The sequence below is a fragment of the Macrotis lagotis genome, chromosome X (genome assembly GCF_037893015.1).
Source record: "Macrotis lagotis isolate mMagLag1 chromosome X, bilby.v1.9.chrom.fasta, whole genome shotgun sequence".
Taxonomy (NCBI): Eukaryota; Metazoa; Chordata; class Mammalia; order Peramelemorphia; family Peramelidae; genus Macrotis; species Macrotis lagotis.
This window is the reverse complement of record NC_133666.1, coordinates 634586980-634611094: the sequence shown is the minus strand read 5'-3', so window position 1 is coordinate 634611094 and position 24115 is coordinate 634586980. Positions and strand designations below refer to the sequence as shown.

General features: G+C 37.7%; 1 protein-coding gene across 4 annotated transcripts in view; it reads right to left on the bottom strand.

Moving 5' to 3' along the window:
• The window catches only part of ZFR2 (zinc finger RNA binding protein 2), a 144498-nt gene that overhangs the window by 74659 nt on the left and 45724 nt on the right, over positions 1 to 24115 (bottom strand). For 3 of the 4 annotated variants that reach the window (XR_012471988.1, XM_074204045.1, XM_074204046.1), the window contains exons 4-9: positions 21431 to 21649; positions 20976 to 21325; positions 15415 to 15597; positions 10857 to 11088; positions 8867 to 9027; positions 6168 to 6287 (exon numbers count right to left, since the gene is read on the bottom strand). Coding sequence is in view for 3 of the 4 variants with exons in the window: in XM_074204045.1 (XP_074060146.1) it covers positions 6168 to 6287; positions 8867 to 9027; positions 10857 to 11088; positions 15415 to 15597; positions 20976 to 21325; positions 21431 to 21649 (1265 nt within the window). In the remaining variant the exon portion in view is untranslated. The remainder of the gene's footprint in view (positions 1 to 6167; positions 6288 to 8866; positions 9028 to 10856; positions 11089 to 15414; positions 15598 to 20975; positions 21326 to 21430; positions 21650 to 24115) is intronic. The other variant, XM_074204047.1, reaches the window with a different exon arrangement.

Genomic DNA, 24115 nt, shown 5'->3' with positions numbered 1-24115 from the left:
AACATTTAAGGAACAATTGGTTCCAATTCTATATAAACTCTTTGGAAAAATAGGGAAAGATGGAACTCTGCCTAACTCTTTCTATGAAATCAATATGGCGCTGTTACCTAAACCAGGAAGAGTTAAAACAGAGAAAGAAAATTATGGACCTATTTCCCTGATGAATATACATGCAAAAATCTTAAATAAAATCTTAGCAAACGATTACAACAAGTTATCACTAGGATAATACATTATGATCAAGTAGGACTTATTCCAGGAATGCAGGGTTGGTTCAATATGAGGAAAACTGTTAGTATACTCAATTGTATCAACAATAAACCCATCAGAAATCATATGATTATATCAATAGATGCTGAAAAAGCTTTTGACAAAACACAGCATCTATTCCTATTAAAAACACTAGAGAGTGTAGGAATAAATGGACTGTTCCTTAAAATAATTAGCAGTATCTATCTGAAACTATCAACAAGCATTATATTCAATGGGGAGAGGCTAGAGGCATTCCCAATAAGATCAGGGGTGAAACAAGGGTGCCCATTATCACCACTACTATTCAATATTGTATTAGAAATGTTAGCATCAGCAATTAGAGAAGAAAAAGAAATTGAAGGAATTCGAATTGGGAAGGAAGAGACAAAACTCTCACTCTTTGCAGATGACATGATGGTCTACCTAGAGAATCCCAAGAAATCATCCAAAAAGCTACTGGAAACAATTAGCAATTTTAGCAAAGTTGCAGGTTATAAAATAAACCCTCATAAATCCTCAACTTTTCTTTATATGTCTAGCAAGATACAGCAGGAAGAGCTAGAAAGAGAAATCCCATTCAAAGTAACCTCAGACAATATAAAATACTTGGAAGTCTATTTGCCAAGACAGACTCAGAATCTTTGAAAACAATTATAAAATACTTCTCACACAAATTAAATCAGATTTAAATAACTGGGCAAATATCAACTGCTCATGGATAGGTAGAGCTAATATAATAAAAATGACAATTCTACCAAAACTAAACTATCTGTTTAGTGCCCTACCAATCAAAATTCCAAAAAATTACTTTAATGAGTTAGAAAAAATTGTAATTAAATTTATATAGAGAAATAAAAAGTCAAGAATTTCCAGGAGCTTAATGAAAAAAAGTATAAAAGAAGGTGGCTTAGCCCTACCTGATCTAAAATTATATTATAAAGCATCAGTCATCAAAACTGTTTGGTATTGGCTAAGAAATAGAGTGGTGGACCAGTGGAATAGACTAGGTGTAAAAGCAGGAGATGATACAGTAATCTGCTGTTTGATAAACCCAAAGAGTCCAGCCATTGGGCTAAAAACTCCCTCTTTGATAAAAACTACTGGGATAATTGGAAGTTAGTATGGAAGAAACTTAGATTAGACCAACACCTCACACCCTTTACCAAGGTAAGATCCAAATGGTTACAGGACTTAGATATAAAAAACAATACTATAAGCAAATTAGAAGATCAAGGATTAGTTTACCTGTCAGATCTATGGAAAGGGGAGCAGTTTATGACTAAGGAAGAGTTGGAGAACAGCACCAAAAACCAATCAGATGATTTCAATTATGTTAAATTAAAAAGCTTTTGCACAGATAAAACCAATGTAACCAAGATCAAAAGAAATGTAGTAAATTGGGAAACAATCTTTACAACCAATGATTCTGACAAAGGACTCATTTCTAAAATATACAGAGAACTGAGTCATATTTTTAAAACAAAAAGCCATTCCCCAATTGACAAATGGTCAAAGGATATGCAAAGGCAATTTACAAATGAGGAGATCAAAGCAATCCATAGCCATATGAAAAATGCTCTAAATCATTAATTATTAGAGAAATGCAAATTAAAGCTTCTCTGAGGTACCACCTCACACCTCTCAGATTGGCCAATATGACCAGGAAGGATAATGATCATTGTTGGAAGGGTTGTGGGAAATCTGGGACACTATTACACTGTTGGTGGAGCTGTGAACTCATCCAACCCTTCTGGAGAGCTATTTGGAACTATGCTCAAAGGGCAACAAAAATGTGCATACCCTTTGACCCAGCAATACCACTACTGGGTATATACCCTGAAGAGATGATGAAAAAGGGTAAAAACATTACTTGTACAAAAATATTTATAACGGCTCTGTTTGTGGTGGCAAAGAATTGGAAATCAAGTAAATGTCCTTCAATTGAGGAATGGCTTAGCAAACTGTGGTCTATGTATGTCATGGAACACTATTGTTCTATTAGAAACCAGGAGGGACGGGATTTCAGGGAAGCCTGGAAGCATTTGCATGAACTGATGCTGAGTGAGATGAGCAGAAGCAGAAAAACACTGTACACCCTAACAGCAACATAGGAGTGATGATCAACTTTGAAGGACTTGCTCATTCCATCAGTGCAACAATCAGGAACAATTTTGGGCTGTCTGCAAAGGAGAGTGCCAGCTGTATCCAGATAAGGAGCTGTGGAGTTTGAACAAAGTTCAAGGACTATTCCCTTTAATTTAGAAAAAACAGATATTTTATTGTCTGATCTTGTCACCTCTTAGACTTCTCTACTTTAAGGATATTATTTCTCTCTCATCACACCCAATCTGGATCAAGGTACAACATGGAAACAAAGTAAAGACTGACAGAGTACTTTCTGTGGGGTGGGGGGATGGAAGCAAGATAGGGGGGAAAACTGTAAAACTCAAATAATATCTTTAATAAAAATTAATTAAAAAAAGCTCTTATATAATTTCTTCTAGGATTTCTCTTTGATACTGGAGCCAAGTTGTGTTTTTCTTAGAAACTCTTCTATAAACCATATAACTCTTCTGGAAATATTCTCCTGTTCAGGATTTATGCCTGGAAGTATAGTCTCTGGCATCATAATAAATTTTTTGGCTATTTTTCTGGGTTGGTCTGTTATAAGACCTAGCCACTATAAGTGCTATATTGCTATGCATATCATGGAAACAAATGTAAAGATTATATCAGATTGCCTTCTATTGGGGGAAGGGGGGGAAAGGGAGGGAGGGGTTGAAAACTGTAAAATTCAAAACCTTGCAAAAAAAAAGTTTGGCAGAAACTACCATTGTATGTAATTGGAAAATGATTAAATATTTATATAATTTTGAAAAAAAAAGAAAACATAAAAGAAGAACAAGATCAAAACTGTTCTTACTGTCCTTAGGGTACCAAGATACCAGATTACCAATGTCCACAAAGCCAAAACTTCTTGCTTGATATGAACCTAGGGGTAAAACTGAAGGTCTGAGATTAAAGCTATTAATGGGGGGTCCTACCCCTTTCCTGACAGTCAAGTTTCAGATCTTCTATCCTCTGGAGATAAGAGAGAAATTCTGCAGAAGTTCTGCTTCTTGCTTACGAATGAGTAAAATATCTCCCCTTTAAAGGGGCCTAGATAGGTGGGAAGGAATTACCTTACTGTCCTCCAAGACCAAATCTGATCCACATTGTCACTAGATTCTCACCTCATACAAATAGAGAGTAACATCACTCTCCCAGTTCCTCTGGTCTGCAAACTCTTTGGTTGTTATCCTTGACTCTTCATTATCTCTCACATTCCATATCTAATCTGTTGTCAAAGTCTGTCATTTTCACCTCGGCAACATCTTTCAACCACCCCTTCACTCCCCTATCTGACACTGGTGAAGGTCCTCATCACTTCACATCTGGACTACTGCAATGGTCTCCCTGCTTCAAGGCTTTCCTCACTCCAGTCCATCCTCAATTCAGCCACTAAAATGATTTTTCTAATATTTCTAATATTTTTCTAATATATTGAATGGGGTGACTATGTCACCCCATTCAATATACTTCAGTGACTATCTCCAGAATTAATACAAAAGTCTTGTTTGATAGTCAAAACTCTTCATAATCTAGTCCCCATTCCCTGGCATATACTCTTCAATTCAGCAACACTGGCCTTTCAAGTGTTCCACCAATAAGATATTCTGTATTTTGATGCTGGATATTTTCTTTGGTTGTCTGTCATGCCTGGAATGCTCTCCTGCTTCATCTCTATCTCCTGGCTTCCATGTCTTCCTTTAAACCTAATCTAAAACCTCATCTTCTATAGGAAACCTTCCTCAATTCTTAATCCTAAAGTCTTCCCTTTTCTATTATTTCCTAATAATCCTGTATAGTTTGTACATTTTTGTTTACTTGTTGTCTCTGCCATTAGAAGGTGATGATCCTTGAGGGCATGAACCATCTTTTGTCTCTTTCAACACTTAAGTGTGTTGGCTGTCATCTAGTAGGCCCTTAACAAATTGGTTGGTTCTCATTCTCTATTGAATATGACCAAAATGACATCATTATGTTTGAGACAAATTACAGTGTGTCCTACTGTGGCTGATCAGACTAATATGAGTTCAGAATGCTCTACCACAGATTGTCCATGTGAAAAGCTGGGGTGGGCACTCTAAACTTAGGATATCACATTTCCTTTGAATTGCTTCAATTATGCCTTCCTCAAAGAATGAAGTATTCTCATTCATGAGGGCACACCATGCTGGAAAGTCTTGTGCCAGTGACTCTTTAACAAATGGAAATTAACTGACTTATTGACATGTTCCTGGGAAAATTTAACTTACTTGAACCCTATACTAAGCTGTCTGTAAAATTTTTTTCACTTCCACTATTTTTTCCTATTTTCTGAAGCAATATCTAATCTTCTACAATTTCTAATATTCTATTCAGAAAATGGGTTCATATTCAAAACTACAGTTAGCCTTTACTGTCATATCTCTCTACATTTTACAGAAATATTTTATGGCTTCTCATTGTACCCAAGTAGTTGCAATTGTTTCATATCAGCTAAAATGGTATCTTTAATATTATATTTGCTTCTTTTATCATCATAATTTTCGACATCAATGGCTCATTTGGATAAGTCAGGTTGAAACTGATGTATTTTCCACATGATCATCTTCTTACTTTTAGCCTTTCTTTTGATGATAAATTTTATCTTTGTTCTTAATGGTTAATGTTCAGGACATACATAGATATTTGCATTTAGTGTGGCTTCCAAATTAGTAGCCAATCATTTCTCACCTAGACTATTTGCTATTCTCCATATGCAAAGTCTACTTCCCACATCAATGTCTTTGCACAGTCTGTTTCCCATGTTTGAAATGCTTTTCCTCCTAACTTTTTTTGTTAGAACTTCTAATTTCCTTTAATGTGCCATCTCCTACATGAGGACTTTTTGATCCACTCCAGATATTTATCCCTCTTGAAATCACTACATATTCTATATATTGTATACAGATTATATATATATATATATATATGTACACATATGTACATATACATTATATGCCTACAACAATAATTAGTTAAGTGACTTGTGAAGGTTCACAGTCAATATGTGAGTCAGATATAGAATTTGAAGTCAGGTCATCCTGGCTCCAAAGCACTTAGGCAGCTAGACTGGAGTAATGGATGGAACACAGGGCCTGGAGATAGGCGGATATGAGTTCAAATTTGACTACATTTCTTAGTTATGTGACTCTGAGCAATTCACTTAATATCTCTCAGTCTCCATTTCCTCATCCAAAGGAATAATAATAACACCAACCACTCAGAATTGTTACTAATATCAAATAAGGTAACATTTATAAAGATTTTGTAAACCCCAAATTATTATATAAATGTTAGTTATTATAATTATCATAAGTTATAGAAATAACAATAATCAAATACCATCTCCTGGTTGGTATATTCATAAACATCCACCTCTTATGCAAACCTTGCCAATAATAATAGCTATTTACATTTATATAACATTTACATTGTACAAACAATTTTGCTCACAATCCTGTGAAACAGGTAGTCTAAATTCTATCATCTTCATTTTATAGATGAAAAATCTGTGATTTTGGTTAGTTGACTTGCTATTCACATAGCTAAAATTTGTCTGAGCTTTGTTGTCTGAGATTTGATCATATCATTTGTATATGATATGAACAGAATGGGAGAAGGAATTTTTAGGGACTTTTTTTTAGTAAATCAGTCAGATTATACAGCTTTAGCACTGACGAAATGAGCAAAATCATTTTCACTATCTTAATCTATTGAATTGGTCACCTCCATTTAACATCTCATTCTGAGGGAGCAGAAGAACTGTTAAAGTACAGCTAACATCTCACCTTGTATTGTAGTCGGTGCCGACGTCCCTTCAGGTGCATATCCTTGGCATTAGGATCATTGAAACTGCACTCACATAGCTTACAGTGAAACCGAATCATTTTTCCTTCATCATTGTGCACCTGAGACACCATAAAAGGTTTAAAAATCACAGACTGCTTAAAAAAAATCTAAGAACCTCTATATTGCTTAAATTTCAGACACTGCCTACTTTTTTTTTTTTAACAATGACCACAAAAACAGCCAAACTATTAAAATCACAATGCCATTTTTGGAACCTTACTTAATGTTTTAAAATAATTGGCATAATAATACTCCTGAGCAGGTTCCAAATTGATGGATGTGTTATGTGTTACCAAAATTAGTAACAAATTTAAGAAGCTTATCATTTTGTTATGCAACTCTCAAAGGCTTCTGTCTAGTATTATATGTAGTACTTATCTCTTTTGGATTCCCTTATCTGACCATAAGCTTCATGATGGAAATGGTCATGTTTCTTCTAAATTTTGTTTCTTCCCATTAATTAACAAAATGCTTTGCTTCTTTTAATTGCATGAAGAAGAAATTGAAATTTGACCATCAATCAAGTATTGCCTGAAATGGCTCCAAGTTAGAACCTAATTATTAAATACAGCTTTTTTTTTTCTGACAGGACCTGGGTTTTCATCAGCATAAATAGCACCCAATGAAAAACTCTCTCCCAATGCATATTGGCCTCTGTTTGGTCTAGTCTGGTCATGGAGAGTTACCACGGGACACTGAGAAGTTAAATAACTAGCGCATGATCATGATGTCACTATGTAAACAGAAGGGATTTAAACCCAGATCTTCCTGACTCCCAAGACCACTATGAGGTCCTGCTACCTATTCAATGGAGACTTTAAAAATATTATAGACTGAATGTTGAATAAAAGTTGAGAGGCTTCCTTCTCCTTGTTTGGTACCTCATCTAGTATTTTTAATATATGACAGTTTTCAGTATTTGACTAACATTTCAGCAATCTAACTATCCAAAAAAAGGACTTCTCACATTCTGTTCATATTGAGTACAGGTGGGCAAAGTAAAGAGGGGCAGTGTGACAGTGGGAAAACTATTGAATCTGGAAGCTGAAGTGTCACTGTTCAGCTTTTTTCAGGCCTCATGTCAATCAAATTTTTTTCTGAGTCTAATCATTTTCTATAATATAGTATTCTTTGATTTTTTTCCAAGTGTGGAAATTGCATATTCCTATTAAGACCTCAAGGAAAGAGACCCTCTTACAGCTTCTTAGTTTTGCAGGACCTAGCACATAGTAGGTACTAAGTCAATAATAATGTGGCTACACATATTAGTTCAATAGAAAATATCAAAATTAAAACAAGTGGAATTTTAGGAATTCAAAGACCTTTACAATTATGGGAACCTTTGAAAACAACATTCTTATATTTCCTGGGCTAAATATAAGAGAGAAGCTCTGATCAATAAGAGTTGCCTATTCCTAGTATAAGTTAAAGAAATGTCTTGCAATTTCCAGTCTTGGAGATTTTTAAAATTTAGAAAAGATCATGTGCTAACCTGTTCTGAATAATTAATAGTGACATGAACCTGGGAAAAATTACTTAACCTTTCTTCTCCTTTGTTTTCTCATCTACAGGGATAATAACAACACCTACCTCCCAGGATTGTTGGATCAGATGAGATACACTTGTAAAATACTTTGTAAAACTTAAAGTACTATATAAATGCTAATTATTATTATAATTATATTTACAATTTTACATGTTACTAGTGAGAAACAATGAATGCCTTATACCTTCTATGGCATGTAAACAGTTCCATGTAGCGTTTTTTAGGGGGTTTTTAAGGATTTTTTTTTTTTGCAAGGCAACCGGGGTTAAGTGGCTTGCCCAAGGCCACACAGCTAGGTAATTATTAAGTGTCTGAGGCCGGATTTGAACTCAGGTACTCCTGACTCCAGGGCTGGTGCTCTATCCACTGTGCCACCTAGCCGCCCTTCCATGTAGGGTTTTAAAAATTACATGCTACTGTAACGAGAGAGAGAGTTCTAAACTGAAGTAGAAGTAGTAAAGCATAAAGAACCTTGGATTAAGAGATCTATATTTTTAGCCTTGACTCTGCTAACTAACTAAACATGGAACACTGAGTCAGAAGAAATTAGAAAGTTTGGGTGAAAATCCTAGCTTTCTGTGTTATTCTGGGTTATTCTTCTATGAATGAAGGAGTTAAAGTAGATGGTCTCTAAATATACAATCCTAAGATTCTGGAACCCCAGTTTAGCTATCAGTAAAAGGAGAGGGGAGGATTCAATGCTCTCAGATATATAATTCTAACATTCTATGAGCACTCTTTCCAACATTCTATTCTGCAGATAAAGGGGAAAGAGGTCAAGGTCAAGTTATCCTGCAGGAGAACACTTAGAGGTCTTCCCTGCTCATCTCATAGTCTCCCTGCTGTCAATTTCCAGCACTACAGCTCCAATTCCCAAGATTTAAAAAATTTCTTGTAAGTGATATTCTAAATTTTTTCACATAAAGACTTGCTAGCAAAAGTAATGAGAGATTAATTTTAAAACTTCTCATGAAAACAGTCTTTCTGGTTTAAAAAAACTTTATATTTCTTGGTTGTGATCATTTCAAAGTCTCACTTATAATGGCAGATATTGTGTTGATTCAGATAATAACAAATACTGTTCAGTATTACCTCTTCCACATAGTCATGTCCTACTGGCTGCACATCAGATGAACCTCCAGAAATATCCCCGGAATTTTCATGTGTGGATTGTTCACTTGGCAGTTTTGATTTTGACTGAATTACTGTCCCCTCTTCCAATCTATTGCCAGTTGCCTGTGGCTTGTTAGGCCCTGAATGGAAAGAAATTAATTACTTATAACCTGCTTCAGGTCTAAAACTAAAGTCCATCTTTAACATAGTATCATGGGACTATATTACAAATACATCACAGCATTAATTCTCATTAACAAAATCAAACAACAGCCTTCCAGATGGGCAGTTCTATAACTTTCCCACTTCTCTAAGTTAAGATTCTGAATGTACCCAAGAAAATGTCAAGCTCCTGGTTCTTTGAAGCAATCAGTCCTCACAAATAGAGAAGTATAGCAAGTTTAGTAATTAGGAACAACTCAAAATCAAAAGTCATCAATTAAGCAATAGTGAAGTTCTTTAATAATTATTGTATCTATCTAGTCACTATGAAGTATAAGGGATTTTGCTTTAGAAGAAGCACATATGAAGAGAATGACATGATTAGAATCATTAAAGTTTTTACAACTATCCCTTCCACATCATCATTTTCTCCATCACAGTTTCAATATATCATGGGTCAGCACAAGAAATTAACTGGGAATTTTGAGAGAATTTTGTGGAAGCCAAAGATGACACACAAAGACCAGTAGTTGACACAGAAAAAAAATCAGAAACTCAGAAATGCATAAAATGTTTAGTGTTGTATAAAGTCAACACATTTTAGCTTTTGTTTTTGCAAGGCAAGTGGGGTTAAGTGACTTGCCCAAGGTCACACAGCTAGTAATTATTAAGTGTCTAAGGCTGGATTTGAACTCAGGTGCTCTTGATTCCAGGGCCAGTGCTCTATCCACTGTGCCACCTAGCTGTCCCACATTTTATCTTTTAATACCATAATAATTCATACTTCTTCTCTAGTAAGAAAAGAGACCTAAAAAATTTTACTGAAATTTTCCAGATGCTGGGATGTTACACCCCTAAACCCTGTGCTATGGAAGAGATAACTGTACTCCATGCTTGCTCAATAAACATCTGTTTATATATGTGTGTATATATATATATATATATATATATATATATATATATATATATATGTATGTATGCATATATAGTTTCTTTCCTCTGGATCTAATAACACTTCTTATATGTTTCTTAAGTCTAAGAGAAATATGATACTAGTACAACACTTCCTCTGCAAGATCCTAGAGGCCAGGGGCGGCTAGGTGGCGCAGTGGATAAAGCACCAGCCCTGGAGTCAGGAGTACCTGGGTTCAAATCCGGTCTCAGACACTTAATAATCACCTAGCTATGTGGCCTTGGGCAAGCCACTTAACCCCACTTGCCTTGCAAAAACCTAAAAAGATCCTAGAGGCCAAACTGGTTCACTCTAGAAGTCAGTATATAGAAGGAGATTTTCTTTGTAATAGGAATTTTGGGCCACAGTCAGAATGGTAGTTATACCATTTTCTAGGAGATGAAAAGCATTGCATCTTCCCTCCTCAGGTAACAGAGGAGAAATGAATCCATTGACTAATTCTTCCAAGAACTCCTTGAAGCAGACTACAGAACTAATTAATTCCTGGTAGGGAAAATACCAATGAGCAGCAAGGGTGGAAAAATAACTCAATTCCTCAGATTCTTATTTTAAACTCTTCACAGAAGATAGTATTTTTTCTTATTTCACAGAATGTTTATAAACAAAAATATCAAGTACAATTAACTTTTTTCTTAGTCTATGAAATGACAATAAAGGTTAGCTAAATCAAGGATTATTTCTGAAAATTTTTCAACACTCCTAACTGAAAATGTAAGAGACCTGCAAATTTTCTTTCAATAGACACTTTAAAAAAAGGTGGTAATAACCCAAAGAAAGTTATATGAAGCAATGCTTCAAGTAACTGAATTAAAAATAAAGTTTTAAGAGACATACCCACATATGTTATCTTTGAGGTAAATGGTTTCTTGGTCAGTACCGGCCTTCTTGGATAGCTTGTGCTGTTGGTGATGGCTACATTTGCTGCTTTAGCTGGTGTGACAGAAGTTGTGGCAGTAGTAGTGACATGGGGAGCCAGCTTATTCATTATGTTGGTAGCAACAGAGTTCACTAATACTGGTTCTACTGAAGGGATGGGTTTCCCCAACTTTGTATGTAACTTAATAACCTGAAATATACCATATAAGAACTGTCAAGGAAAACATTCAAAATACACAAACTCCTGGTAAATTCCTAGGATGGTAAGTATTTCTATAAGAACACACTTAGAAGCACTGGTTTTTTTTCCCTGCTGAATATGTTTTTTTTCCCCTAAGTTTCATGAGTGAAGGACCATACTCTAATAATTTAAATTGACACAGTCTTCATTTTTGCCAAGTGTTTCAAATTATTCCTTTCTTTTGGAACCAGATCTATGATTTCATTTATATAGGGAAATTCCAGGGAGGAAATGCCCTTCACCAGACTGGCATATGCTGTGTAACATATAGTCTTAAGAAAGTTGCCTGGGACACTGAGAGGTTAAGTGATTTGCCCAGGATCATACAACCAATATATGTCAATGGCAGGTATTGAACTCAAGTCCTCCTGAGTTGAAGGAGAACTGGAAAATGAAAGATGAAGACCAACAACTTAAAAACAAACTATGGAGGGGCGGAGCCAAGATGGCGACATGAAGGGATTAAGTCTTAGGAGCTCTCTGATAAAAACTCATAAACTAAGGACTCTAAACTTTCAAGAGACAGAACCCACAAAGGGACCCAGTGAGGCAGTTCTCCTACTCAAGGTAACCTGGAAAAGAGAAGAAAGGCTCTGCTCCCCGGGGTCAGAGGGGCGGCTAGCCAGAGGGGTGGCTAGCCAGAGGGGTGGCCCACCAGAGCCAAAGAACTTCAGCCTCCCGGAGGCAGCCCCAGGGCGCTGGTAGCTGTGGTTCACAGCAGCAGGGGAGTCTCCTGAGCTGCACCCCGGGGAGCACCGGGCACAAAGTGGGGGAACAGCGGGGGACCTCTGCCAGAGCAAGCACATGGAACCCAGCCCCCAGGGCACACAGCCAGCAGCCTGGTCTTTTGGCAGCCTAGACCCGGAAACAGAAGCAGGCGGAGCCTGTAAGCAGGAGCCCCCAGGGCATGAGCCCATTGAACTCAGGGAGGGGAATGAAGAGAGACTGCAGAGCTCTGTCCTCTGCCCCTGAACAGGACTCTGGGGCTCTGACTACATTCAGATCCTGATCGCAGTCTAGGCCCCCCCCATAGAACAACAGCCCCGCCCCCACCTCGGCTGTGGCAGAGGGGGGCGCTTATGTTCATTCACAGACCAGGAGGGCGGACAGAGCCTCACACACTGAGACCCTTGTGGGAGTGTCCCAAAAGCCCAAGAAGCACCCCCCAAAACAGGCTTAAGCTGGGAAAATGAACAAGCAAAGAAATAAGAGGAAGACCATTGAGAAATATTTTGCAAATGAGCCCAAGAAGGATCAAAATACTCAGTCTGAAGATGAGGAAGCACAAGCTCCTGCATCTAAAGACTCCAAGAAAAACAGAAATTGGGCTCCGGCTATGGTAGAGCTCAAAAAAGACTTTGAAAATCAAATGAGGGAGTTGGAAGAAAAAATGGGAAAAGAAAGGAGAGAGATGCAGGAAAAACATGAAAATGAAGTCAGCAGCTTAGTCAAGGAAATCCAAAAAAATGCTGAAGAAAATAGCATGCTAAAAACTAGCTTAGGTCAAATGGATAGAACAGAAATCAGGAATCAATACTTCAAAATCAAAAAAATGAAAAATTAGAAGAAAATGTGAAACATCTCATTGAAAAAACAACTAATATGGAAAACAGACTTAGGAAAGATAATTTGAAAATTATTGGAATACCTGAAAGTCATGATCAGGAAAAGAGCCTTGACATCATTTTCAAAGAATTACTACAGGAAAATTGCCCTGATATTCTAGAAGCAGAAGGCAAAATAGAAATGGAGAGAATCCACCGATCCCCCAGAGAAAGAGATCCCAAAAAACCAACCCCTAGGAATATTATAGCCAAGTTCCAGAACTCCCAAGTCAAAGAGAAAATATTACAAGCAGCCAGAAGGACACAGTTCAAATATCGTGGAGCTGCAGTCAGGATCACGCAGGACTTAGCAGCAGCTACATTGGAAGCTCGTAGGGCTTGGAATACAATATACCGGAAGGCAAGAGAGCTTAAAATGAAGCCAAGAATGAACTACCCAGCAAGGCTGAATGTCCTCTTCCAGGGAAAAAGATGGACTTTCAATGAACCAGGGGAATTTCAAAGGTTCCTTTTGGAATGGCCAGAGCTGAACAGAAGGTTTGATCTTCAGATACAGGACTCAGGTGAAGCATGGAGATTGGAGGAGAGGGGGGAAATATGAGGGACTTAATGAGGATGAACTGCATGTATAGAAAAATGATACTGATAATATTCATATGAACCATCTCAGTTAATAGAGCAGGGAGCTTTTATAGTTGAAGCACAGGAGAAAGCTGAATTCGAAGATAAAATATGGTGTAAAAATGGAGTCAACAGGAAAAAAAGGGAAATGGAAAGGGAGAAAGAAAAAGGAGAGGGGGAATAGTCCAAGCTATTTCACATAATAAGATTTTTTTTTTATTACAATGAGCTATTGCAATGATATGGAAGGGGGGAGGCAAGGGGGAATGAGGGAACCTTTGCTCTCATCAGAGATGGCTAGGAGAGGAAACAGCAAATATACTCAATGGGGTGTAGACAACTGGAGTAAGAAGGAGGGGGGAGCAGGGGGAAGGGGTGGGGATGTGAATAAAGGAGGAGAGGAGGGACCATGGGGGGACAGTGTTCAAATATAACACATTTTCTTTTTTACTTCTTGCAAGGGGCTGGTATTGGATGGCCTGCCTAGGACCATAGGGCCAGGTGGATTCTGGGCCTAAGGGGTGGTATGGGAGCTCAGGGCTTCTTGGCCCCAGGACCAGGGATCTGTCTGCTGTGTCACTCAGCAACCCTACAGCAGAGTCAGAGTGAAAGGAGAGAGAAAATATAGTACACGGTAGTGGAGAAATAAAAAAGGAGGGAGTTGCGATCAGCAATGGCAACGTTGGAAAAATATGGAAGTAACTTTTGTGATGGACTTATCATAAAGAATGTGATCCGGGGGCGGCTAGGTGGCGTAGTGGATAAAGCACCAGCCTTTGAGTCAGGAGTACCTGGGTTCAAATCTGGTCTCAGACACTTAATAATTACCTAGATGTGTGGCCTTGGGCAAGCCACTTTAACCCCATTTGCCTTGCAAAAACCTAAAAAAAAAAAAAAAAGAATGTGATCCACTCACGACAGAGTTGATGGTGTTGGAACAAAGACTGAAGCACATTTTTTGATATTATTATTTGGGGGAGGGTGCAGGGCAAGTGGGGCTGGGTGGCCTGCCTGGGGCCACATAGCAGAATGATCTTTGGGTGTCTGGGGCCCAATTCGGACCCAGGTGCTCCTGGCTCAAGGGCCAATGCTCTGTCTGCCACCCAGCCACCCCTACTATTATTATTATTTTATTTTATTTTGGGTCTTTTTTTTCCTTTCTTCTTTTTGGTTTTTGCAGGGCAGTGGGGATCGGGTGGCTTGCATGTCACATGGCTGGGTGATTATTGGGTTTACGAGGCTGGATATGGACTTGGGTGCTCGTGGCTCCAGGGCTGGTGCTTCGTCCATTACGCCACCTGGCCATACCTACAATTATTACTATTATTTTTTTTTAATTTTAATTTTTTTTCTCTCCCCTTTACTTTTTCGCCCAAGCAAGTCTATCTATATTCATGGGGGAGGGGTATTTTGTTTACTTTTAAACAAGTATATTTTATTAATGTAAAAAAAAACATTTGTACGAAATGAGAATAAAAAATAAATTTAAAAAAAAGCAAACTATGGTGCTAAGTAAAGGTATAATATGCTTTTACATTAGCAAAGACTGGAGCAACTTAAGACAACCATATTTCCAATAATTCTTTTGGAAGCAGAGGAAATTTATCTGCTGAACCTGAAAACTAATAAGAATGCTACCATTCACCTTTGTCCCATAGATTACCTGCTCAAGCAGGGATTTTTAGTCACTGATACTGTGGTTTACACAGCTAGTTTATATGCATTCCCCACCCACTCAAACTTGTATATGTATCTATATCTGTGTATGTGTATATATGCACTCTTTTAACATCCTATTCAAAGATAATGTATTACAATAAGTCTCAAATTCATGTGCCATTCCAATTAGTTGGGCATCAAAATACACACCCAATCTTTTAATTTCCTATTCAAAGAAAATATCATGCTATCCCAATTAAAATATTTAATTTCATTTTCACAACTCCTAAGCAAGGGGTTAAAAAAATAAGTAACCAAATAATCGAAGTGCTACGCCCCATTCTAGCTTAAGGGTCATTGGGGTTTCTGAGTATGGAAGATAACTGTAAGAAGCAGGAGAAATAATAGACCACAGTGAAGCAGTCCATACCTTCTGATGTTTGGATCCCCGGATGTGTGCTGCATAAGCATCTGCTCCTGTACAAGACACATCACAGAGTTCACAATGCAACTGTGTTTGAACCCCACGCAGGCCAATGTTTGATTGGTTACCCAACTTCTGAGCTGCCTCTTTCTTTTTGTGCTTCTGTCCTTCTAAATGTTCCCGATAGGTCTGCAATCAAAGAGCAAATCAAAGTTTATCATGAGGCTGCAAAGAGATGTGTCAAACAACGCTTCTTCAACAAAATTCACTGAGCATCTGTTTGTCATTAGTTTGACATGCCTTACCATCCAGGTATCAGAAACTAAAAGCCTATTATTACAAGTTCCATTCATTCGTTTGCGAAATTCCATATACGTGTATTCCTTATTTTTTTATTTTTGCAAAGCAATGGGTTCAAATGATTTGCCCAAGGTCACACAGCTAAGTAAGTATTAAGTGTCTGAAGCCAGATTTGAATTCAGATGCTCCTGACTCCAGGGCCAATGCTCTATTCACTGCATCACCTAGCTGTCCCCCATGTATTACTTTTTGATCACGGCTAACAGACTCCATATCACCAGGCAAAATAACAAATCTATGAATGAATGGACAAATATAGCTATAAATACAGGTTTTTTTCCTTTCAATTCTAAAAACAAAGTTTTACTTCTCAAGAAAATTTACTTAGAATTTAAATCACTATAGTCTTTTCAGACCTTGTCCACAGATACTAAGGCAGCTTATAGCTCCTAAAATAATATGAAATATGCTTCCCTTTTTAACAAATGCTAATGACAGAAGACTCACTATGAAGGAAAACCATAATGAATCATTAATTCTCTTGGTACATGCTATTTCAATCCTGATCTTATGATTTTCAGTCATATCAATGAAGCTACTGGTAATTTTTTTTATACAGTAAAAAAAACCCAAAAGTTCCCACGACCTCAAACTCAAAAATTATTTTAAAGTCAACTTATCTATCAAATACTAGATACACTCTTCCCTCCCTTATATATTTTCTTTGTTTTTCTGGATTCACTGAGTAGGGAGCTACCAGTTTCAGCTTTCAACAAATACTAAGAGAGCTAGCAACCAAAGCTCAAGTGTAGGTCCCAAGTTAGGTTTCTTAATGGCAGTTTCTTAATGGGTAGTTCAGATATGATTCATTAAGGTAAAGCAAGTTACCTGACTAACTAACTGTCTAAGGCTCCAACCAAACAATAAACATTTATTAAACACCTACTATGTGCCAGGCAAAAGACAGTCTCTGCCCTCAAGGAGTTCAAAATCTATTGGGGGAGAGACAATGGCAAACAAATATGTATAAACAAGCTAGATAAAAGTTAAATAGGAAACAGCTAACAAAGGGATTGGGAACACAATTAAAAGGGTTTGGGAAAAGTTTCCTTTTGATGATAGGGACTTAAAAGAAGTGAGGAAACCAAGATAAGCTGAAGAACATTTGAGGCCTGAGAGATAGGCAGTATCTCATTCAGGAAACAGCAAAGAGACCAGTGTCACTAGGTAGCAAACACAAGGTGTGAGAATATAGGAAAGGTGGGGAGGGAAGCAGGTCATGAGGCATGAATACCAAACATGAGGCATTTAATCCTGGAAGTAACAGGGAGTCTCTGGACTTTACTGAGTAGGGAAATGACAAAGTTGCACCCACACTTTAGGGAAATCACTTGGCAGTTAAATGGAGGATGGACTAGAGCAGATCACCAGAAGACCATTGAGACAGTCCATGCATAAAGAGATGAGGGTCAGCACCAGGGTAATTGCAACATCAGAGAAGGGAAGGAGGTATGTTCAAAAGATGTTTCAAAGGCAACAGATTGGTCTTACTAGTTGTCAAAGCCCACCAAAAAAAAAAAATTAAAACATTTAGTCCTTGAAAAATAAGCCATTTGAAGGGGCAGCTAGGTGGCACAGTGAATAGAGCACCAGCCCTGGAGTCAGGAGTACCTGAGTTCAAATATGACCTCAGACACTTAAATTACCTAGCTGTGTGGCCTTGGGCAAGCCACTTAACCCCATTGCCTTACAAAAACCTAATGTGTGTGTGTGTATATATATATATCATTTGAAATAAAATCACAGCTCTCTTCCTCAGCTTCTCTTGTCTGAGATATGTACTGTCTTCTATAGCATTTTAGTCTGCAAAAGGCAAAGGTGCTACTCCATTACTCTCTGACTAGACTCATTACTGCACAGAGAGTGATTGAGAAGAGCCTAATAATGTAATTGAGCCATAATAAACATTCCTTGTTAGCACATTTTGAGGAATTGAGAGATCTGGACTCCTGATTCAGAAAGTAGTAGGATTTCTCCATCATTGGAGTTCTTCAAGCATAGCCTAGATAACTTCTTGTTACAGATATTATCTCAGGGATCTCTGTTCAAATATGAAATATACATAGATGATCTTTGAAAATACTTTTACTCTCTCTGAGGTACCACTTCACACCTCTCAGACTGGTCAATATGACCAGAAAGGACAATGATCAGTGCTGGAAGGGATGTGAGAAATCTGGGACACTAATGCATGCATTGTTGGTGGAGCTGTAAACTAATCCACCCTTTCTGGAGAGCAATTTGGAATTATGTCCAAAAGACAACAAAAATGTACATACCCTTTGATCCAGCAATACCACTACTGGGTCTATACCCTGAAGAGATTATTAAAAAGGGTAAAAACATCACTTGTACAAAAATATTCATTAGAAGCCCCGTTTGTGGTGGCAAAGAATTGGAAACCAAGGGAATGTCCATCAATTGGGGAATGGCTTATCAAACTGTGGTATATGTATGTCATGGAACACTATATTTCTATTAGAAACCAGGAGGGCTGGGAATTCAGGGAAGCCTGGAGGGATTTGCATGAACTGATGTTGAGCAAGATGAGCAGAAGCAGAACATTGTACACTCTAACAGCAACATGGGTGTGACAGTCAACCTTAATGGACTTGCTCATTCCAACAGTGCAACAATCAGGCACAATGTTAGGGTATCTGTGATGGAGAATACCATCTGTATCCTGAGAAAGAATTGTGGAGTTTGAACCAAAGACCAACCTTTAATTTTAAAAAAAAATGTTATTATGAGATTTTGCTATATCTCACACTTTATGTTTCTTCCTTAAGGATATGATTTCTCTCTGATCACATCCAAATTAGATCAATGCACACCATGGAAACAATGTAAAGCCTAAAAGACTGCCTTCTGTGGGGGGGGGGGAGGGAAGCAAGATTAGGGGGAAAATTGCAAAATTCTAAATAAATAAAATCTTTCTAAAAAAAGAAAATACTCTTGCTCTAAGATTCTATTCTATAATATATTATGGAATCTTAGAGTCATCAATCAATTTGTGAGGAGAATGTACCTTTAAAATTGTCTTGAAACCATCGGTGGAATGCCAGCCTTAAAAAAGAAGATGAGGGGAATGCTGAAGTTCAAGTCCTTGGGGACATAGAGGGGAAATGTGACAGGAGACTTTAGACTGTGATAATCAGGTCAGGATTTGTGATTGATTGATGGTTCCTGAATGACCAGTTATAGACCCTCTCTCCTCATGTATTTCATAATGCTTTTTCTCATTATGTAATATATAAGTATGCAGCTTCATTTTACAAGCATCAACAGCAATTCTTACTTCAAAGATTCAAGAATCCCTTATTACACCAATGCAGACTGCAAATCAATATCACAATAGTTTCATGAGTTGTGATGGCTCAAAAATTAGTTACCTAGCAGTCAAATCTCAGGTAATGAGTCTCTATGTACTTAACAACAACAACAATAATAATTGCTAAATATTTCCATAGCATTTACTACATGCCAGGCACTATGCTCTTGGCTATACAATTATTATCCCATTTGATCCTCACAATGGTCCTGGACAACAGATTCTATTACTCTGAGGCAAACAGAGGTTAAGTGACTTACCCAAGGTCATAAACTACTTAAGCCAAATTGCAACTCAGGTTTGCCCAGTCCCACTGCACAACTGAATTGTCCATAGACCATTAAGGGACAACATATAGACATCACCAGTCTTTTTTGTTAAAGATGGTAAGATCTGCCAGAACTTGTATTCTACCAATGGAAGCTTTGAGAACCTAGATGACACCCACAGAACATAGAAGGTACTGGACAACTTTAGTGGCGGACAATACCAAAAGCAGTAAAAACTTTGGTTATATAAAAAAATGGACTATCATAGAAGATCCAAATTAAAAGAAATGAGGAAGCAATTACAATATTACCAAATCTATTAAACCATCACCATTAAAACTAATTAAGTATCAGATAGTTTCTAAAGTTGACTTAGTATCTTTAGCAGCAGTTAAGACTATACAAATATTTAATTGCAAACCACTTTCATATTGAAGCAATATCGTTTCAAAGGGAAAAACAAGCATTTATGAAGCATCAATTACTTCATAATCAATCAGGAGCTGTGCTGAATATTTTACAAATATTAACTCATTTGATATTCCCGACTCCTCTGGGAAATAGTTACTGTTATTTTCCTTATTTTACAGTTGAGGAAACTGAAAGAGATTAAGTGACTTGTCCAGGTCACACAGTTAATAAGAGTCTGAGACCAGATGTGAAATCAGGACTTCATAATGCCAGCTCTCTGTCTACTACACTACCTAGGCAGTTTAAAAAATAAAAACAAAAAGAAACAGTTCTAATATCCATCAAATAGTAATCTTGGTTTACAGGTAAGCTTGTTTTGTGAATTTTATTCACAGAAACTCCTTACAGAATGCAGCGATTTTTTTTCTCTTCCCTTAAGACTAAAAAAATAAAGAGAAAATGGTTTTGTACTAAAAGGTGTTGATTTCTGTCCTGGTTCTTATATGTTTGACAGTTTATATGACCATGAGTAAATCACTTCATTTATCTGGGTCTCCTATATCAAACTAGGATAATGCTACTTTTATTACCGTATGCCATCAGAGAACTATTGTGAAAAACACACTCTAAGTGAGTTATTATTATTAAATCTACAAATAAGTGTTTTCCTCTCTCATCTTAGAAGTTCAACTGTATTAACCTCCTGAAAACCAAAGATGGTGAGCAAAGAATTTTGTTTCAGTTAAGGGAAAAAGGGAGTACAACAGGCCTTCAAGAGCAAATCTGCTGAGAGGTTTATAGGCCATGACATAAGAATCTGTGTATAGAAGCAGGGTCACTTGGCTTGGATACTAGAGGGAGGATTATGGCTGTCTTCAAATATTTGAAAGACTGCCTGTTGGAAATGGGATTAAACTTTAAACTTTGGTTACAAAAAGCAGAATTTGATGGAAACTACTAAAAGACAGATTTTGACTTCAAACTTAAAAAGTAGAAAAAAGTTGCCTTGATAAAATATAAATTTCCTGTTACCCAGAAGTATGAAACAGGGAAAGGATGGGCACTTGTTGAGAATATTATAATGGAGAATACTACTCAGGCAAGGATTGGATGAGATGATTGATGAAAGCCCTTAGAACCCTGAAATTTTATGAAAGAATAAATGAATGAACATGAATAAGGGAATTTCTGCTGACCTGGGGACCAGCACAGCTGATCTTGCAGATGTCACAGTAGTATAGCTGGGGTTGTTTGAGGGGGCCTTTGGGTTTTAGCTGTTTGTTCTGAAAAGGTGGCTTCTTGGGGAAGCCACTGACAGAGCTGGTACTTGTGCCACACCCCACATTGGCCCATAGGGATGTTCCTGTGGGCTTTGGTAGGGGAGGAGGCTGCAGTGGCTGTGGCGGAGGCTGTGGATGCTGCTGCTGGGGTGTAATGGGTTGAGGTTGAGGTGGGGGCTGAATCGGTGGCTGGAGCTGTTGTGGTGCTGGATAATACGTGTCGGCTGCAGAATACACTGAAGCATCATAAGTGGAATAACTGGATCCTGGGAGGCAGGAGAAAAAAAGACAGCAATTTTCATGAAGCTCATCTTTGATGAGAACTAAATCACAGCTCATAATACTGTCTCCTTCTATATGCTTTTTCTTACCAGTATATGATGCTGAAGTGGAATTGTATGAGGAAGAGGGGGTATATGAAGGAAGAGAGGAAGCAGGTGCATTTGGTTGACCAGTTGTCACTGCTGAGTAAACATTATAGCTTGAAGACGTGGTACTCACTGTCTGAACTGGCTTAATTGTGGTCACTTGTCTTTGGGGCTGAGTTTGACTGTAACCACTGCTAGGCTGACTGTAGCCTCCTTTAGTACCTAGGAAACAAAGCATGCCTTTGCAATGTTGTCCCCAGTCACTATTAGGCATCTACTACAATGGATCACGCATGACCCAAAGGTTAAAGCAAAAAGTCCTTTTACTAAAAACTTTCCAAATGTCCCACAGAAAAGTTCCTTTAGGCAGTTTAAAACATAAAAGGATAAAAATAAAAATCACTGCCAAGAAGGTTAAAAAACAATAAGCAAAGAAATTACAGGAAGTCTCATAAGCTCCTCACTAAATTCTTTTTTTTTATATGTTTTTGTTTTGCTAGGCAATGGGGCTAAGTGGCTTGCCCAAGGCCACACAGCTAGGCAATTATTAAGTGTCTGAGAACCAGATTTGAACCCAGGTACTCCTGACCCCAGGACCGGTGCTTTATCCACTGCGCCACCCAGCCGCCCCTGCTCCTCACTAAATTCTAAATGCTCCTTTTATACTTTTCTTGGGCTAAAGAGACCTGTCCCAGATCAATTCACCTGGAAGCATAGTCATTTACTCTCTTTGGCCATCATTTTCCTTATCTATAAAATGAAGGGGATGAATCAGAATATTTCTAAGGTATCTTTTCCAATACCAAACTTTATCATTCTTCCAGTTTAACATTCTATAATTCTATTATTTTAAGTCATTCTCATGCTATCGAGATGACCTTAGATTCACAAAAAGCTAAGTTGTGGCCTATAAATGATGAAAAGTCCTTCCAAGTTGGAAAAATTCTGAATAAGGGGCAAGCTACTTGTCTTTTGATTATAAACACTTCTTTACAGAACAAAGTCTCCTTTCCATTATACCTCCCTAGATAACATAAAAGACTTTGAAATGAGAGGTTCTATTGAATGAAATTTAAGATTCTTTCCAGCTCTTAAGACTGTGGACCTTACCAAGATACTCAGTAAATCAAAAAACATTCATTAAGTGCCTATTCTGTGCTAGGAACTGGGTTAAGCAATAGGGATACAAAAACAGGTTAGAGCTTACAATCTAATGGATTTTTATATACACACACAATATATATACAAAGCAAATAGTCTATAAGATAAATAGGAAATAATTAAGAGTGGGCAGGCACTGGAATTAAGAAGAGTTGGGGAAGGCTTCCTATGGAAGGTGGGATTTTAAGTGGGACTTAAAGGAAGCCAAGGAGGTGAGGGGTCAGACAATGGAAGAGATGGATTCTAGGTATGGGGGGACAGCCAGAGAAAGTGCAGATGAAGTTCTTGTTCATGGAACAGTCAGGAACCCAGTGTCACTGCTCAAAGATAACACATTAGAGAGTGAGGTATAAAAAGATTGGAAAGGTCAGAGGAGGCAAGGTTATGAAGGGCTTTGAATGCCAAACAGAGCATTCTTGATTTGACCCACTGGAGTTTACTAGGAGGAATGGGTGGCAGTGATCAGAGTTATGTTTAGAAATCATTTTATGGATAATTGGAAGTTGGATTAGAATGAAATAATCCAGGAGTGAGGTGATGAGGAAGAGCACCAGAGTGGTGGCAGTGTCAGAGGAGATAAAGGGTATGGGGAGTGGGAGATAGTAAGAAGTCTAGGATGAATCTAGCGTCCTGAGTCTGAGAGATGGGGAGGATACTGTTGCCTTCTACAGTAATAGGGAAGGTCAGAGGAGGAGGAAAAAGAGGAAAGGTTTTGGAAAATTTTAATTCTATTTTAGACATATTGAGTTTAAGATGTCTACTGAATATACAGTTGGAGATATTGAAAGGTAGTTGGAGATGTGAAATTGGAGATGAGCAGAGAAATCAGGGCAGGGAAGAGAGTCATTAGCATAAAGATGTTAATTAAATCTATGGGAGTTAATAAGGTCAAGTAAGGCAGTAAAGAGGAAGAAAAGAAGTACCCAGGTCAGAATCTTGAGGATTATCTACAATTAGAGGGCATGATCTAGATGAGGATCCAGCAAAGGAGACAGGAAGACTGGTCTGATAGGTGGGAGAAGAACCAGGAGAGAGGGTTTTATGAAAACCTAGAGAAAAGAGGATATTAAGAAAAGGGTGGTCAATAGTGTCAAAGGCTACATGCAGAGAGATCAAAGAGAATAGCAATTGATCATTGGATCAAAAGGTCATTAGTAACTTGAGAGAAGTTTCAGTTGAATGATGAGATCAAAAGGTTTATTGTAATGAATTAAGAGGAGAGTGTGAGGAGAGAAAAGTGCGAGTACTTATTGTAGACAATCTTTTCAAGGGATTTAACTGCAAAGGGCAGAAGAGATATAGGACTATAGATAGGTGAGAGAGGAGTGAGGGTTTTTTCAGAATGGGAGAGACATGGGAATGTTTGTAGGCGGTAGAACAGGAGTCAGAAGACATGGAGAAATTGAAGATAGGTAAGAGAATGGAGATGACAAAGGTGGAAGACAAGATGTAATGAGATTTCATGCAAGGGTTAAGATAGGGAAAAGAGGAAAAATTACTAGTGCAGGGGAGACATCTTAGAGGGCA